Below are 19,039 nucleotides of genomic sequence, written 5' to 3'. Positions count from 1 at the left end.
ATGCCACCACCAACGCCACCATCACCACCACAACCACCATCACTACCACTGCCACCACCACCACCACCGCCACCATCACCACCACCACCACCACCACTGCCACCGCCACCGCTCCCGGCTTTCAGGGTGGGCCAGGAATAAATCCCGGGGTTGCCCTGTGGCCTTAGCCTGCCAAGTAGCAGCGTTTACCCAGCGTGTGCTACCATGGCTAGGCTAACTTTATTAGGGATTAATTTTTTATGTAAAATGGAATGTGTTATAATTAGAACATTTTTATTTGTAGAGAGCAAGAAGAAAAACAGAAGTTAGCAGAAGATGCTGAAATGGTAAGTATAATTGTTGTATAATACATCTATAATTCAAAGTTATAACTAAAAAATCTGGGATTTTGCTAGAGTACATGCACTTGCCAGAGGGAAAGGGAGAAAGCACCGCCTCCATGAGGCATGATCATGCTGCAGTCCCTTTTCCTCCATTTCTTTATCCCGTTGGGTTTTTGGGTATACACACACCTGTATACACACATACACACACACATATACACACGGCATGTTTTTTGAGCGTTTGGACTAGGATTCAGACCACGGTTGGTCATATGAGATCCAGCTTCCTTAACCAAGCCACATTGCTGGCCCAGATTTGCCCATTTTTGAGTTTTTGGGTTTTTTTATTTCCAGAGTGCTGTGCTGACCAGAGAGAGGGAGGGAAGAAAGCACTCCTTAGTGGGGCATTGTCATGAAACAATCCCTTCTGGGTTTCTCCATACTGTCATATGATTTTGGGCATGCATGTACACATGCATAAGTGTGTTTTAGGCCACATGGGTCTGGCTTTCTTAGTCACCAAGCCAGGGGATCGGCCTTTTTTATTCTTAAAGTTTGTTTATTTTTTCTAAGATAGGTGGACAGACAGACAGGTACTCTCAACAGGATTTTCACACTACAGTCTACCTCCAATTCTGGGCATGTACAGAGAAGGGTGTAAATCCATGACCTTCCTGTGTGTTCCAGCAGCGCAGAACTATGCATTACTTCTGTGCTACCTGCTGGTCTCTCTTTAAGGAAAATATGTAAGATGTATGGTTGTCACTGCACTCATGTAATATACAAATAGTATTGCCTAGAATTACTTAAACCCAGAGACAGTTTATAACTAGATTTACACAGGTAGTAACTAATTGTCACTCAAAAGGCTGTGTCTATAGCCTTTAAGGGAGCCCAGATCCTACTTGGCCAGCTATGATTTGAACCCACTTGAGGCAGTTGCTACCTAGCAGCCTGCCTGCCTGCCTAAAGTTCTTTTGGATATTCTTCTTTGGCCCTGGCAGCTTGAAAAACATGCCTGGTACGAGTGTGTGCCCCAAATCTCAAAGGGATGAAGTGACAAAGAAGAGATTTTGTGGCAGGGCATGGTGGCACCTGCCCTATGGCCAAAAAAAAAAAAATCCTATAGAAAAGGGATTTTGTGACCACACACTACTTGAGGAGGGGTACTTTGTTGTCGCTGTGTGTCTCGCAAACACACACATTGGCAATTAGAAAAGTATGTCACATTTGGACTGGCACTGTAGCTTACTGGTTAAGGGAAGTCAGATCCCATGTGGCCAGTCATATTTCAAGTTCTGGCACTTGGCAGCTTGAAATTCATTCTGGGTGCATATATATGTGTGCCTAAAATCCTGACAACATAGAGGAATAGAGGGAAAGTAATTGTGGTGTGACCATGCCCTGTGTGAGTACTTCTTCCCCCCTTCTCTGATTAGCATATTTGAGCAGTGCTCATCATCAAGCATGCCCTCTGGCAGCTTTAAGAAAACAAAGAAATAAAGTTACTAGTAGAAATTAAATACAGAATTTTTAAGTTAAGGGGGGGAGGGTCAATGGGTAGCATGGTGGTTGAGGTGCTAGATTCCTATATGGCCGATCATGGTTTGATTCCCAGACCTGGCGGCTTGCACTCTCATGTTCTCTCTCTTTCTCATGAGCGCATGTGCCCTAAAGCAAATTTTAAAATAATAATAAATAAAATTAAATAATTCTAAAAGAAAAAAAGTTAAGGGAAGAAGGTAATTGAAAATAGGGTTGGCCCTCTAATATAGTAGTTAGGTGGTCATAGAGAAAGCCAGATATCATAGCTGACCTGGGTTCAAAGTCTTGACCCAGTTAGCTTGAAAAACATTCTAAGCATGCCCACATTGCCAGAATCCTGATGTATGACAGAGAATGGTGGGAGAAATTGTTGTAGCTTGACTAGGCTCTTATTGGAGGCTTTTCTCTTTTATGTGTATCTGATGCATGCTCTGTGGCTTTATATATATATATATAAGGTTTTGTCACAGCACATGTGCTCACCAGAGTGAGTCAGAGAGAGAGCGAGAGTGAGAAATAACACCCAGGGGGTTGGCAACACTACAATGCCTTCTTCTGGGATTTTGGGCACATGTACCCAGCATGATTTTCAAGCTGTCAGGTCCAGGATTGAATTGCTGTAAACCATGTTGGAGTCTAGCACCTTAGGCATCTGCTGGCCCCCGCCCTACGGGATTAAAAAAAAAAAGATTAAAAACATGATGTTTAGTCTTCAATATGAGCTCCATCAAGTTCAAGGCCCTTTTGTTAGATGATGATACCTCCTGAAAAATGAAGGATCTGAAAGTTTAACCATGTCAATACAGTCTTTTTTACATTATCTGTTGAAGAAATAGATGTCCTTTAGAGGTTTTCTAAAGATGAGTGAACAATGTCAGAAGTAGCTACATTAAGACTCTGAAGGTAGATGCTTAATAATTTCTCACTGAAACTTGCATAAGTTGCCATTGTTCGGTGAGATGTATGAGTAAGAACATTGCTGTGATGGAGAAGGACTCTGTTTAAGCTTCTTAGGCAAAGTTTTATTTATTTATTTTTAAAGAATTATTTAACTTTATTTAATTATTTTAATTTGACCAGAAAGGGACAGAGGAAGATAAAGAGAGAAAGTGAGAAAGCAAGCCACCAGGTGGTCCAGGATCAAACCAAGTCAGAATCAGCCCTGTGGGAATCCAGTGTCCTTAACCACCTTCTGGCTCCCTGGGCAAAGTTTTATTACTAAAGCTTTTGCTAACTTTTTTAAAGTACTCCTAAAATAAGCAGATGTTACATTCTTTGTTCTTCCAGAAAGTTTAAAGCAAAATGACATGAACATCCCAAAAATACTCTGCCATGGCTTTTGCTTTGACTGGACCACTTCTCTTACCAGGTCCACTTTCTTTGATTTCCACTTCTTGGTAGCTGTTGTTTTGATTGTAGTTTGTCTTCAGGATTGTACAGACCAAGCACCATGTCTCAAGTGTCAAAATTCTCCAAAGACATGCTTCAGGATTTTGATCCCACTTGTTTAAAATTTCCATTGAATGCTTAGCTCTTGTCAGCTGTTGAACTGGGCACAATGATTTTAGTACCCGCAGAGCAGAATGTTTGCTCACGTTTTTTTCAGTCAGAACCATGTAATTTGTACCACTTGTCTATTGGTTGTTTCTATTGATAATCATTGGTCCTCTTTAACAAGGGCACAATGAAATTAATTTTTTCCTTATAAATTGATAAGATCTGCCATTGCAGGCTATCATCTTCAACATCATCTCAAGACGCGTTATCCATTTATAATCCTTTGAGGTCTTTGAGGACATTATCCCCAGAAAATTTCCATAAACTGTCGGTTATTTCACTATCCTTCTACCCAAGCTTCTACCATAAATTTAATGATTGTTTTGTCTTCATTGTTAGAATTCATGTGGGACTGATAGCTCTTTTCAAAAAGCTTGATGTCTTACCCTTCTGAGTGCCTCAGCTAGATCCTGTTCAGACATGCAATAACAAGTTAGTTCAAGTTTATTTTGGTGTCCCCGGAAGGATGAAATTTATGCATCTTTTTTTTCCCTAACATTTCCTACATTTTCTGTGAACCTTTGAAGACCACTCCCCCCATGTCAAAATCAGAAGGGACTATAGTATAAAAGATGACAAGAAAAATGTAGTATTAAATAAACTTGCGCATTTTGGTTTCTAGCCTGTATAGGTATAGAATGGAATGAACCATTTCTGATTGGTGGTTGCTTCAAGAAACTTTTCATTGCTTTTGTATTTTTATAGAAATCTCTAGAAGAAAAGATTGGATGCTTGCTGAAATTTTCGGGTGACTTAGATGATCAGACCTGTAGAGAAGATTTGCACATCCTTTTCTCAAATCATGGTGAAATAAAATGGATAGATTTTATCAGAGGAGCAAAAGAGGTTTGGAGACATTTATTTGCATTATAGCTATTATAAGATATAGTACTAAAATATATAGAAACTTATTTTTTTCAAGATAGAATTAGTAGAAATTTTAAAATAGTATTTATTAAAATAGTTTTTATGTATTTTGAATTTTGTTACTCCTGTCATTAGATGTGGTGTCTGTTATTTTGGGAATATACTGTGAATAACTGTTGGTATTATTACTGTAGTATAAAAGTATAGTATTTCTTTTTTAATGTTCAGTGATATTTATTGAGACTGGCAATGTCATCAAAGGTCTGCAGACAGGAAAAGTTAGTTCAAGCAAATTAATTGTGGGACTAAAATCTAAAGATGTGGCTACTGTTTTCTGTCTTTGGTACAGGGCATAATTCTGTTTAAAGAAAAAGCCAAGAAAACCCTAGAAAAAGCCAAAGATGCAAATAATGGTAACCTACAATTAAGGAACAAAGCAGTCACTTGGGAAGTACTAGAAGGAGAGGAAGAAAAAGCAGCATTGAAAAAAATCATAGAAGATCAGCAAGAATCCCTAAACAAATGGAAGTCAAAAGGTCATTTATTTTTATTTTTCCATAACGTTTGGCTATTTTAACTCACTGACTTGAGTAACAAATATTTTAGTCTGTGTTGAAAAATATTGACTTACAACTGAGAATTTAGTAAAGAAATGTTTTAACTTCACAGGTCGCAAATTTAAAGGAAAAGGAAATAAAGCTGCTCAGCCTGCGTCTGCTAAAGCAAAAGTACAGTTTCAGGGCAAGAAAACCAAATTCGATAGTGATGATGACTTTGATGAATATGAACCATCAACTCGTAAGTTTTTCTAAGTCTCGTGGTAGTTTCATGAGAAATTTGTACTTTTATGAGAAATTATTTGCCTGAGGGAAAGGGGATGTGGTTTTTCAACTTCTACCTGTTATGCTGTTTTACTCTAGTGGTAGACAGAGGGCTGGATGGTAGCACAGTGGTAAAATGTGAGGCAGACCTACATGGCAAATGGGAGAATGGGTGTTTGGAAGATAAGTAGAAACTTGAGATCAGAAGGTCTATACTTAAGGAAAAGCTTTTTCTCATTGGTTTTTTTTTAGGGAAGTTGTTAATATTTTAAAACAGAATTATTAAGTACTTCGTATTAAAATAGAGCAGTGCTTATATTGAACTTAACAAAACACTCTGTTTCACTGTATAGGACCAGTGAAAAGAGCAAGAGAAGAAACAGCCACGAAAGAACCTGCATCAAAACAACAGAAAACATAAAATGGAGTGGAGACCAGTAGTTTAGTGAACAAATTTTTTATTCATTTTAATTAGGTTTAAGCTGCCTTTTGTCTTTGAAGCCTTTTAAAAAGAAAACCGAATTAGGTCCACTTCAATGTCCACCTGTAAGAACAAAATTTTTTTGTTGTTTAACTTGTCTTTTTGTTTTGTTTTGTTACCCCTCATGAGAATTTTTTTAAAATGTATAGTTCTGTTTGTGTTATTCAGATGATTCAAATATCAACAGGAAGACTCTTCTGCTAAATTGCTTTTGTAATATGAGAATGTATTAGTACAAACTAATAAAATGTACACTATATAAAAGAACAAAAACTTAGCTTATTTTTTTCCTTTTTGTGTCCAAAGCATTTAAGAAAGAACTTTTAAGTACTGGCTGTTGATTATGAACCCTTCCCATAGTTATTTATCCTAGCCCTAGGCTGACTTTCTATATTTCCCCAGAAAACTTGATAATATTAGAGTAATTACTGCAAAGCATTTCAATACAGAATGTAGACAAGAATCAAAAAACTTACTGATTTCTTTTTATGAAAATTGTATAATGCTGGCAGGTCATAGCGAAGCTCTGTGAAACAAAAACCATTATAGGATAAAACTTCTGTTTCCAAACATTTATTGTTTTTGAGAGATTTTTGGTAGACATTGTGTGCATTCACCAAAGAGATAGAAAGTGAGAAATCACCCCCCAGGGAGGATAGTCATGCTGCAATCTCTTCTCCATTCTCTTCCCAGGATCTTGGGCATGCACATACACGTGCCCAGCATGAGTTTCAAGCTCCTAGGTGTGGGACTTTAACTGTGGTTGCCATATGGGAGTACAGTGCAACTTAACCACTACACAGTTTCCAAACATTCAAATAAACACTTATGACCGAAAACAGTCACAATAAACTAAGAAATACCAATGCTAGTAAGCTGAATATTTTAGACTTGTCATTTTTATTCATCCAAGGCTTTACTGACTTTACTAAAGATCATGGCAGAGTTTGGCATCTCTACTATTTTAGCCACTTTCATACCCCAAATGTGAGGCAATAGGGAAGAATTTAAAAGGATAACAAGTAGACAAGAGTAAATCCTATGAAAAAGTATTTTTAATTTTCTAGTAATCATATTTCCTTTTTTTTGCCCAGTCTTAGTGCTGGTAGTAAGTAGCTAATTATTTTTCTGTTAAACTCTCAAATGAAAACCCATTTTCATTTTTAAGGAATAATGTTCACTCTTACTATAGTCTCATTTATAAGGGTGGCAGTGAGTCTACCTATCGTCCATATTTTGTAGCAAATCCTAAGCCTGTAGGTCACAACTCTCAAAAAAAAATTTTTTTTAACACAGATTTTTGCTATAGGAGGGTGTATGTGCTTGTCGAAGAGACAAAAGTGAGAAATCAAGAAATCACTTCCTGGAGGGATGGCCACACCACACCACCATCCCTTCTCTTGGGATTTGGGGCACGCATGTACATGTACCCGGCTCTCAAATTTTAATGTGCCGTCCATCAAATCATATGAGGATCTCATTGAAAATGAAAATTGTATTTATATAGCTCTCTATGTAGCCAGAAATTCTGGACTGCGTGAAGTTTTCTGTGTGGCATATGTGCTTTCCAGAGAAAGGAAGGGAAAGTGAGAAACCTCACGGCCAGCGGATGGCCATGCCTCATACCTTCTCCAGTCTCAGGAGTTTGGGCATGCATGTATGCATGTACATATACCCAGAGTGTATATCAAGCTGCCAGGTCAAGGACCTGAACTGTGCAATTGGCCATATGAAATCCAGCCACCTCCTCCCTGAAAATTCTGTATTTCTTTTTTGTTTTTTTCGAGGTTTTTGCTATAGGGCGCATGCGCTCGCCAGACAGAGAGACAGAAAGCGAGAAATCACCCCCCCCTCCCGGAGGGGATGGCCACGCCGCAATCCCTTCTCCATTCTCCTCTCGGGATCTTGGGCATGCACGCACACGCGCCCGGCGTGAGTTTAAGCCACCGGGTCCAGTACACAAACTGTGGTCGACTATGTGGGAGTCCAGCGACATAGCCATTATGCTAACTGCTGGTCCTGAAAATTCTGTATTTCTAACACTCCCAAGGATGTCATTATTGATGGTCTGAGTACATTTGGAGTAGCAAAGTCTCTGGTTTAGCATACTACTGGAACTGTTCTAAGGTGCTCCATAGTGCATATTGTAAAAGACTATTTTAAGGAATGACAGTATTAATGGAATATGAAGACCAACAGATCTTTTTTATAAATTACTAATTATTAAGAACAGTAATAACTTAGTTATGTTTAAATTTAAAGTGCCAATTCACGGTAAGTTTATTATTGTGTATAAAATGTGTTCCTCTATTTTCTTGCAGGTTTTTCAGAATTATTTGGATTACAACTAGTCTTTAGTTAAATGCTTTTCCCATTCTGATGTTTGGGAACATTATCCAACTTGGTAATAAAATTGTATCAAACATGATTTACTCATAGTGTGGATGTTTATGTTTTATCTCCCACCAAAAAGAAAAATGCCCGTGTTTGATTTCAGGGAGTTAGAATATTGAAATAGAAATGCAGGAGACCAGCAGATGGTGTTACGTTGCTGGGCTTTCACATAGTTAACTGTGGTTTGAGTCCTGGACCTGGCAGCTTAAAACTCCCTGGGTGCATCAATGTGTGTGTGCTCAAAATCCTGAGAAATGGACGAAAGGGGATTGCAGCATAGGTGGTGATTTCTTGCTTACTGTCTGTGTCTCTGTTGAGCACGTGCACCCTATAGCAAAAATGTCTCAGAAAAAATAGAAATGCAGTTATTCAGGCATAACCTGGTGGCATTTTCCATGATTAGATTTTTTTTAAGAATTACTTTAATTCAATTTTATTTATTCATCCATTTATTTTGACCAGAGAGAGAGACAGAGAAGAGAGAGTGAGAAAGTAAGCCACCAAGTCTAGGACTTGAACTGTGGTTGGCCATGTGGGAGTGTCTAGCGCTTTAACCACCACACTACCTGCTGGTCCCTCTGTGATTAGATTTCAAACTCAAGTTTCAAACCAAGTTTAAGGTCATATTTTTAGTCACTATGATGATACACAGTATTCTGTCTGAGCCTGAATGAAAGATACCTGGGTGTTATTAGAAATTTTCAGTAGAATACATAAACTGGCTCAGTCTCAGGCAAACCTTCATAATTTCCAATTCATTACCAATAATGCACATTTTGCCACACAGCAAAGCATGTTCTGTAATTTATTTTCTTAGCATCTAAAAATTTTGCTTGGGCTAATACAGTTGGTCCTTTTAGGTAAGTGTAAGTCTATCTTACCTGCAATAATATCCATCTTGATTTTCCATTCTGCAGCTTTCTTTTGAATATGCTGAACATAAGTAACATGTTAATATGAGCTGATTTTTAAATAATGTTTCTTTAAAGTTGCATTTTACTAATACTTAGTTTTCAAAATCATAAAATTTCATTATACGCTTTAGACCGTTGTAAATATTTCAAGTGGACTAGTAATATTTTGAAAATAAGAATTCAAGCCATTACAGTTTAACAGTCTTAATCAAATTATTTAATTAAATTTAAGTAATAAAACTATTTCAGAAATGTACCCAAATATTCATGGTTTCTGTAGCATTTTATTTTTATTACTAGTTTTCCAGAGGGCATGTGCACTCACATGAGCAAGAGAAAGCCCCTCTCTTACCAATGGGGCACAGTCATGCTGCAATCCTCTCCCATCCTATTTTGGACATGCACACACATGCCTGGTATACTTTTCAAGCCTCCATGCTGCAATTCAAACTGCAGTCAGCCATGTGGGTTAGACTACAAATGTACAGTAAGTAATCAACTACTGTACTACTGGGCCAGCCCTACATTATTTTACTAATACACACAGCTAGCTATCCTAGAAAACCTTTAGCAGAGCTCTATGTCCACAGGCAATTCAGTGGCAAGGTGATCGAGTAGTTAAGAACATAGTCTTGGGACCAGCAGTTAGTGTAATGGCTATGTCGCTGAACTCCCATGTAGTCGACTGTGGTTCGAGTCCTGGACCTGGTGGCTTAAACTCATGCCGGGCGTGTGTGCGTGCGTGCCCAAGATCCCAAGAGGAGAATGGAGGAGAAGGGATTGCAGCATGGCCATCCTCCCTGGGGGGTGATTTCTCGCTTTCTGTCTCTGTCTTTCTGCCGAGCGCATGTGCCCTATAGCAAAAACCTAAAAGAAAAAAAAAAAGAACATAGTCTCTTGAGCCAGATGGCCTGCATCTGAACTATAGATCTGCTACTTAGAAGCTATGTAACCCTGAGCAAAGTTACTCATTTGTCTCATGCCTCAATTTTATCATCTGTTAAGTAAGGAAGATACTCTTCATGAGATTGTTGTAGACTATGAAAAGTATTTTGAACTGTGCCAGCATGATAGTACAAACCAAATAGGTTAGTTATAGGTCTAAATTCACAAAGAATTAACTTATTTTTAGTAGTTTGGTATTAAAATTTCTTCAGGAATTTTTTTTTTTTTCAATGTGTTTGCTGAAGTTTGCATGTGTTTGCCAGAGCGAGAGAATGAAAAAGAAAGGTGACAAATCACCCACCCCCAGGGTAGATGTCCATGCTGCAATCCCTTCTTTATTCTCCTCTTAGGATTTAAACCATGGTTTTGCTCAGATGATTTTCAAGCTTCCAGGTCCAGGACTCAAACCATGGTTGGCCACATGGGAGTCTAGTGCCTTAACCACCATGTCACCTGTTGGCCCCACCTTATGAATTTTAAAATATATTCAATACTTCAACATCAATGGAAATGAATAAAGACCATAACTATAACCCTGCAAATGTACATGCATTAGTTTTCTAGAAATGCTAATAGAGACCTCAATACATGATACAGGCATTTCATCCATGTTTGTGGTCTTCGTAATACTTTTTATTAAGTTGTCAAACTATTTCACTTCATTCTTAAGGTCCAAATATTTCCAGTGCCGTAAATAACACATTAATTTGTGCTTGTAGTTTCTTTTCCTGAATTAAGTAATCTCAGTTCTGGGCTTATTTTCTCCACTTTGAGATCTAAAATTTCCACATAAATACACAGATTTTAATGTAAGCATTATTATAATTTAATGCAATCTTAAGATCTTGATAAATTTGTAAGAAAAAGCTATGACATTTCTTTGCTAAGGGAGCCCTAAGGTTAGTGATGTTAGATAATACAATGGGATATGGTTGCCTTTGGCAGAGGTAAATAAAAGGGCTGTGCTTGGGATAAACACTGAAATAATACCATGCTTACCTATTCTATTACTCTGTCAAATCTGTGCCAAGAACTAAATTTGCACAATGCCTGATAAAGTAACATGACAACAGCTTTGAAAAGGCAAGCTGCCAGGCTTGCAGTCACCTATGTGAGAGTCCAGCACCTTAATCACCATGCTACCTGCCAGCCTCACACAGTCAAGTAGTTTTAAAGAACAAGGGATAGCTAAGGAAACTGGGGTAAGCTTCAGCAACAGTATTACTAATTACAGACATCTTTTGACTTAAGATGGTTCAATTTATGATTTTTCAGCTTTAGGAAGGTGAGAAAGTGATAATGTATTAAATAGACATACTTCCAAGTACCTATATACCATTCTGTTTTTCATCCTCAGTATGGTATGTGATAAATTATATGAGATATTCAAGATTTTGTATTAGATGATTTTGTGCAACTGTAGGTAATTCTGTGTTCTGAGAACATTAAAGGTAGGCCAGGACAAACTATGATGTCTGATAAGGTAGGTATATTCAATGCATCCTGTGACTTGCCATATTTTCAACTTGTGGGTTTATTGGGACATAACGCCATTGTAAGTCAAGGACCATTGCACATAGAGTACTTAAAACAAGTAAAATTACCCCAAGTTTATAGGAGATATAGCTACATAAAATGGGACTTTTAAAAAATATTGCCAGAGAGTGTGAGCACTATCTTGAGACCCATGTGGGTTGGGAACAGAGTGAGAAAGCACCCCAATGGGGGATGGTCACACCACAATCCTTTTTCCATTTTTTGAGATTTGGGGCATGTATTCACACACACCTGTTTTTTGGTTTTTGTTCATTTTCAAGCCATCTGGTTCAGGACTTGAACCAGGGTCTTACCATGTGGAATCCAGCCACATTAACTTCCATGCCACTAATTGGTCCAGGAGCTGTTTTTTGTTTTTGTTTTTGTTTTTTTCTTTTCTTTTTTCTATAGGGCACAATGAACTTGCCAGAGACGGAAAGTGAGAAATCACCCTCCCCAAGGCAAGTGGCTACATCCCTTCTTGTATAATCTCCTTGTGGGATTTTGGAGATGCACACACATGCATCCAGTGATTTTCAAGCCACAAGTCTGGGACTTGAAATGCGTAGTCTGTCATGTGTGATCCAGTGCCTTAACCTTTATACCACCTGCTGGTCTGGAATCTTTTTTTTTTTTGAGATATTTCTGCCATAGGGCGCATGTGCTCGCCAGAAAGACAGAGAAAGACAGAGACAGAAAGCGAGAAATTCCCCCCCCCCCCCAGGGGGATGGCCACACTGCAATCCCTTCTCCTCCATTCTCCTCTTTGGATATTGGGCATGCATGCACACATGTCCAACATGAGTTTAAAGCCACTGGGTCCAGGACTTGAACTGCGGTCGACTACATGGGAGTCCAGTGACATAGCCATTATGCCAGCTGCTTGTCCCTGGGACTGTCTTAATACTACTAGTTCATTCCTCATCCTACCTCATTCCCAGTATGCTTAAAACACCCCAGATTGATTTCTTAGTTACTGTGCTCATGGAAATCCTTCTGCACTAATTAAAAAAATGGTCTTAAATTAATGAAATATTTACTTAAAACACAATTTAATAATCTGCCAAGGAAATGCTCATGCTGCCTCATAGTGCCAGAGCATGGCAAATCAAATAGCAAAGATCTGAGTTCTTTGCTATTCAAAGAACTATGAATTTGGGAATTCATTCAAATAACTACAGGAATTGATTCAAATAACTAGATATTACTACTTAATTGCACCATTTTTTACTGGATTTTTTTTAAACTTCTGCTATAGGATGTGTGCGCTCACAAGTGACTGAGATAGAGAGAGAGAAAGGAAAAGTGGGAAAGTAACCCCCAGGGGGAATGGCCAGACTATACCTTCTCCACTCCATTGAGATTTTGGGCATCCACATACACACACCTAGTTTGAGTTTCCAGGACTTGAACCACGGAGTTGGCCAAATGGGATCCAATTGTCTTAACCTCCATGCCACCTACTAGTCCTTTAGTGGCATATTTTATTTCATGAACTATATATGAGTTCATTGAAAACTTATATTATGCCAAGCTAAATAGAAAAAGTTTATAGCATGCCTGATTAGTTATCTTTAGGTCCCTTACAAGTTTGGCTCTTGGCTATAGATTGGGAACTTATTTTTTGGAACTTCTCACCCTGATAATTACTCAGAGGAGATCACTGTGACTGTGGTGAAAAACTTTTTTTCCCACTGGGAGTCTGGAATTTGGGCATATGTGGCATTTAGTATTCATAGCTAATTCTTAAAAGACTATCACAAATTTAAAAATAAATGACATGAGCCCAGTTGTGGTGGTGTTTGGGAGGCTGAAACTGTATTGGAGGCTTGGTTCAGTTCCCAGGCCAACCTGAACACCAGGCACAGGAACCTGTCAAAAACTCTTACTGAGTGACCAGAAGTTAGCGTAATGGCTATGTCGCTGAACTCCCATGTAGTCAACCGCAATTCGCGTCCTGGACCCGGTGGCTTAAACTCATGCCGGGCACATGTGCATGCATGCGTGCCTAAGATCCTGAGAGGAGAATGGAGGAGAAGGGATTGCGGTGTGGCCATCCCCCCCGGGGGGTGATTTCTTGCTTCCTGTCTCTCTGTCTCTGTCTGTCTGGCGAGTGCATGCACCCTATGTCAAAAACCTCTCAAAAACAAAAACAAAAACAAAAAAAACCTCTTACTGATATCTCTTTCCTTTTCCCACTCCCTCTCTCTCTCTCATAATAGGAAAGTGAATGAATAAATGACATGGAGTATCATGATGCTTTGAACTTACTTTTCTAGTTGAAGATTTGTGTAAAGAATATACTGCTGTTCTTGCCATTTCCAAAGCAGTTTTTAGAAAAACCATATCTGTTCCTGTGAAGAATAGAAAAAGTTCCCATTTATATTATGTACCTCTTACCCAAAAAGATTAAATGACTAGGATTTGGAAACATTTTTCCTAACTCCAAAATAGCCACTTCATATTTTTTCTGCAATAAGACAGTATTATTAAATATAAAAGTATTATTTTAAGGGTGATAGAATAAAACTTGAATCATGTCTTAATTAAATAAAGCTAAAGTACAAACTTTAATACTATACTTCAAATTGATGACTTTCAAAAGGAGAGAAGAAAACATGTAAGTTATCTTGGAGTAGGGAGACATGATTAACTATGTATATCTTTTCCTCTTCTTACTGATTTCCTACTTTCTATGCTAATAGTACACACAAAATTACTAGCCAAAGTGATTCAGTTACTAATGGGTACATGTTGAATCCCTGGGGTGTGTTAGGGCATTTAAAGCAGGTTCTAGGCCCAGCAAGCTAAGGTTACATGAAGGGCCTGAATTTGATTCCTGGCCTAATCTAAAAAGGCTGGGCAAAGCGGTATGTGCTTGTGGTCCTAGCTAACTGGGAAGTGGTGGTAGGCTGATTGTGATGTTAAGACCTGTCAAAAAGAACTTTGTACTAACCTCTCTCTCATGGGGAATAAAAAAAAAGGTTCTGAAAGAAGAAAATCCTTCATAGGTTTCATAATCATCTATAAAGGCTAGGCAAATGCTTTTTTTCATTTTTTTTTTTTTTAGGTTTATTCTTCCATGAGAAAGAGACAACATCCCTAACAGAGTCTTGAAGCAGCAATCTACCCCCAGCTTCACCCAGCCCCACATACATGCCCCAACTACTCAGAGAGGTCTTCAGATAGGGAAGATTACCAGAACTTGCCCATGTGAGTCAGTCTCACAGAGCACAGTGTTTACCAGTGCACTATCATGTGCCTCCAGGCAAATCACTCTTTTTTTTTTTAAAAATAATTCTTTCATTTAACTTTGTTTGTTTGTTTAAATTTGACCAGAGAGGGACAGAGTGAGAGAGAGAAAAACAGAGAATGAAAGTAAGAAAGCAAGCCACTAGGTCCAGGACTTGAAGCGCAGTCGGCCATGTAGGAGTCCAGCACCCTTAACCAACATGCCACCTGCAGGCTCCCCAACAGGCAAATCATTCTTGAAAGCAAAGATGGTATTAAGTGATAAATGAAAAAAAAGACTGTCTTTATTTACTTAATATAAATTTGTAAAAACAAAGATTAAAATTTCAGTTCTCTAGCTATGCATTAAATTGGAATTTAAGTTATAACTATATAGGCTGCAGACTGATTATTTTCATGAACAGCAATAAAGATTACTTAATACAAATTGTAAAAGATAAAATCATTTTGGTAAAGAACTATTTATTTATTTATTTTTAGGTTTCTGCCTTAGGGTGCATGTGCTCGCCAGAGACAGAGATAGTGAGAGGGAAAGTGAGAAATCAACCCCGGGGGGTGGGGGGGCAGGGGAAATGGCCACACCACAATCCCTTCTCCATTCTCTCCAGGATCTTGGACACGCACCTGGTGTGATTTTCAAGCCCTGGGCCCAGAACTCGAACTCCAGTTGGAATCCATCAACTTAACCACTATGCCATCTGCTGGTCCCTATATTATTTTTAAAAATTTGCTACAGGGCAGATGCGCTCATCAGAAAGAGAGAGAGAGAGAGAGAGAGAGAGAGAGGAAGCAAGCCCACCAGGTTGAGACTAGAACCATGGTCAACCATGTGAGTCCAGTGCCCCAACCACCATACCACCTGCTGGCCCCAATAAAATCATTTTTCAAACTTGCATTTCTACAAATATACCAGTACACCTGATTCTTATTACCAACCTTTATTGTTTTTGGTCCCAAAGGGAGGATTCATAATTACGGTATCAAATGACTTGGACATTGTGTTAGATAATAAACACACATTACATTGAACCATGTCAACATTTGTTAACTCGAACTCTTCTATATTCCTATTAAATATTTCTAATGCATCTTCATCTATGTCAAATCCAATACACAACCTAGAAAATATAAAACAGAAAGAGTAACTTATATCTTCTAAGAAAACAAAAAGAAAATTAGCTATTTTATCTTTTTAACCCAAGTGTCAAAAAGCATCACTTATCTTTCTTTCTTTGTGTACTCACCAGGGAAAGGGAGAAGAAAGCACCCCATGATAGGGCATGGTCATACCATGATCCCTTTTCCTCCGTGTCTCCATCCTGTTGGTATTTTGGGCACATATCTAGTGTACTTTTCAAGCTACCAGGGCCAGGATTCAAACCATGTGGGATATGGTTCCCTTAACTACTAAGGTCTTGGGCTGGCGCAAGTATCATATTTCAACTGCATAATTTCACAACCTGGCAGAAGTTGGAAAGTCAGGTCTGTATACAGCAATTGCTGCTATTATTTTTTGTAGTAAATATGCTTTGATTTTCTGCCCATTTAAAACATAGTTAATATCAGTTTCTCGCTCTCCCTTTTTTTTTTTTTTTTTGCCATAAGGTACATGCACTCACTGGAGAAAGACAGAGAGAGACAGTGATAAATTACCCCCCCAGGGGATGGCCATACTGCAATCCTTTTTCCTCCATTCTCCTTCTGGGATTTTGGGCACACATGTACATACGCCTGGCATGATTTTCAAGCCACCAGGTCCAGGACTGGAACCTCAATCGGCCATGTGAGAGTCCAGCATCTTAAACACTATGCCCACTGCTGGCCCCACTAAGTATCAGATTCTTATTCCTCTTTACCTTATACTATAAAATCCCAGAAGTATAAATCAGTTGATTCCACTTATTAAAGCCACCCCATACCCAAATAGAATATACTAGATCACCTACCCTGCTCCTAACATTGCAGCTCCGATGCTAAGCACTCCACAACCACATCCTAGATCTGCAACCACTTTATTTTCAATGTCATCATAAGTGTTATGGATTGTATAAAGCATACATGCTAAAAAAAACACACACACGGAATAAGCAAGCTGATAACTAAAATCCATTTGTGCAAATGACTTTCTGATACAATTTTCTGTCTTGTATGATTTAGTTCTCCCCAAATGGTGTTCCAAATTATCTATCTATCTATCTATCTATCTATCTATCTATCTATCTATCTAAAAGATGGTGCATGTAGTAAGAGGCATCATGGAGGATGAAACACACAGTGGTTCCCCAAGACTAGACTCTGCCGACAATGCCAAGAATGAAAAAATCGTGACCAGTCTCTGAGGTAAAATGAGAAAAATAGTATGTTTTTTAATTTTCCTTAGCCTTTTCAAAACATTGCATAGACACATATACTTACCAGTTTTTTTCTTTGATGTTGAAGTGTTTTAAATAGGTTTAAAAAGTGTCCTTCCTTGTAAATATATAAATCAGGCACCCCTGTATCAGTCTCCAAAATTGTTTTTGAAATTATACTGATCTGTGAAATCTATAACTCTAGGAACCTTCATATAAAACCAGCATCAGCATAAAACAGGCACAGAATTTTTTTTTTGCAAGTTTGTCACGAGAACATGGGTGTCATAAGCTCCTACATCCACAATACAGCCTTTGAACAAATATATTCCTGATCTATAGGTACATATATATTTATAATGTATAAATGAGACCTGAAAGAGAAATACAAAGGAGCAGGGCAGAAGCTGCTGAGATTAGAAAGGAATTTTTCAAATAAACAAGGAGTTGGATATACTGATGGGTAACCAGGAATAACACCACTGATACCTTCCCTATGGAATATGAACCCAGCAAGGACTACTGGCCATCACTGATACCTGAGCATCCAAAGGTTTTATTAAAAACACAATTACAGGGGCCAGCAGATGGAGTAACGGTTACATCGCTGAATTCCCTAATAGTTGACTGCAGTTCAGGTCCCAGATCTGGTGGCTTAAAATTCATGCCAGGCACTTGCATGTGCTTGCCCAACATCCCAGGAGGAGAATGGAGAAGAGATTGTGGCATGACCACTCCTCCTGGGTGATGATTTCTTGCTTTCTGTCTGTCTTCCTCTGCCTCTCTGGTGAGCACATGTGACCTATAGCAAAAATCTCTCTCTAAAAAAAAATAATGTATAAAAACCACACACACAACTATAGGGACATCTCAAGTTAACAGTGCTGTCCTGATCATTGCTGCAGGAGTGAGTGACTTTGAAGTTGGTATCTCAAAAAATGAGCATACCCATGTGCAGGTTACACACTGAATGTGAAACAACTGATATTTTAAAATATTGGACTCTAAAAAAAAACCCCAACAAAGAGATTATAAGAAGGCGTTATTGGGCCAGTCAGCAGCATGGTTGTGGCAGCTAGGTCCCATAAAGTTGACTGCATGGTTTGAGTCCCAGACCCGTCAACTTGAAAACACACCCAGCACATGTGTGCCCAAAATCCCAAAAAGAGGAGATATGGAGAAGGGATTGCAGGGTATCCCCCATAGGGGGTACTTTCCCACTTTCCCTCTCTCTGTCTCTCTAATGAGCCCATGCTCCCTCTAGCATGTTGAACAAAAAAAAAAGGGGGGGGAGCAGCATTATGTAAATTACGAAGACTGGGGCCAGCAGGTAGTATGGTACTTAAGGTGCTAGATTCCCATGTGGCTCACCACAGTTTGAATTCCAACCCTGGCAGCTTGAAAATCATGCCAAGCATGTGTGTGTGCGTGCGTGTCTCAAGTCCCAATAGAACAGAGGAGAAGGGATTGTGGTGATTTCTGACCTTCCTCTCACTGTCTCTGTATCTCTCTAGTGAGCACTTTCACATTACGGGGAAGAAAAAAAAGATATAAATTAAGAAAACTGATCTCAGGACCAGCAGATGGCGGTGGGACTCCCACGTATGCAACGCCGGTTCAAGTCCCGGACGTGGCGACTTAAAACTCAAGCCAGGCGTGTCCAAGATCCCAACAGAATGGAGGAAAAGGTACTGTGGTGTGGCCATCCCCCCCAGGGGGTGATAGCTCCCTTTCTGTCTCTCTGTCTCTCCAGCGTGTACACAAGCACTAGAGCAAAAAACAAAATCAAACAAAAAAATTTCAGGAAAAAAACAAGAAAGCTGATCTTAACCTAGGTATAGCAGACCTGTGCAAATTTTGGTTGGAATTACAACAACTTATAGGAATTTAGTGCAGGTATGTGTTCTCTCTGACTTTCATTGGTAGATTAGAAACAAACTATTCCAGAAATGGAAAAAACTAGTCCTTGCAGGGGTTAGCAGCAAATTCATTTTCCTAATACTTCCCAACAGCTTTTTTTTTTTTTTGAGAGGTTTTTGCTATAGGGCACATG

At 38.8% G+C, this 19,039-nt stretch overlaps 2 protein-coding genes across 6 annotated transcripts in view; one reads left to right on the top strand and one right to left on the bottom strand.

Moving 5' to 3' along the window:
- Nucleotides 1-5,867, top strand: part of SSB (small RNA binding exonuclease protection factor La) — a 21,550-nt gene extending 15,683 nt beyond the window's left edge. For 2 of the 3 annotated variants that reach the window (XM_014589786.2, XM_014589787.2), the window contains 5 exons: nucleotides 284-326; nucleotides 4,131-4,271; nucleotides 4,642-4,828; nucleotides 4,962-5,090; nucleotides 5,467-5,867. In XM_014589786.2, the coding sequence (XP_014445272.1) occupies nucleotides 284-326; nucleotides 4,131-4,271; nucleotides 4,642-4,828; nucleotides 4,962-5,090; nucleotides 5,467-5,534 (568 nt within the window). In that variant the 3' untranslated portion in view covers nucleotides 5,535-5,867. The remainder of the gene's footprint in view (nucleotides 1-283; nucleotides 327-4,130; nucleotides 4,272-4,641; nucleotides 4,829-4,961; nucleotides 5,091-5,466) is intronic. The other variant, XM_027773838.1, reaches the window with a different exon arrangement.
- METTL5 (methyltransferase 5, N6-adenosine) overlaps nucleotides 5,507-19,039 on the bottom strand; it is a 14,932-nt gene continuing 1,399 nt past the window's right edge. Inside the window, exons 3-8 of one of the 3 annotated variants that reach the window (XM_006153552.3) lie at nucleotides 16,582-16,696; nucleotides 15,572-15,753; nucleotides 13,655-13,737; nucleotides 8,870-8,921; nucleotides 6,071-6,120; nucleotides 5,507-5,657 (exon numbers count right to left, since the gene is read on the bottom strand). In XM_006153552.3, coding sequence (XP_006153614.1) covers nucleotides 5,619-5,657; nucleotides 6,071-6,120; nucleotides 8,870-8,921; nucleotides 13,655-13,737; nucleotides 15,572-15,753; nucleotides 16,582-16,696 — 521 coding nt within the window. In that variant the 3' untranslated portion in view covers nucleotides 5,507-5,618. Of the gene's footprint in view, nucleotides 5,658-6,070; nucleotides 6,121-8,869; nucleotides 8,922-10,311; nucleotides 10,624-13,654; nucleotides 13,738-15,571; nucleotides 15,754-16,581; nucleotides 16,697-19,039 lie in introns of those variants that run through there. The other 2 variants (XM_006153553.3, XM_006153554.3) reach the window with 2 other exon arrangements.

The sequence above is a fragment of the Tupaia chinensis genome, unplaced genomic scaffold, assembly GCF_000334495.1.
Source record: "Tupaia chinensis unplaced genomic scaffold, TupChi_1.0 Scaffold000381_1, whole genome shotgun sequence".
Taxonomy (NCBI): Eukaryota; Metazoa; Chordata; class Mammalia; order Scandentia; family Tupaiidae; genus Tupaia; species Tupaia belangeri.
Note: the sequence above shows the minus strand (reverse complement) of the source record. Positions and strands in the feature narration are given on the sequence as shown.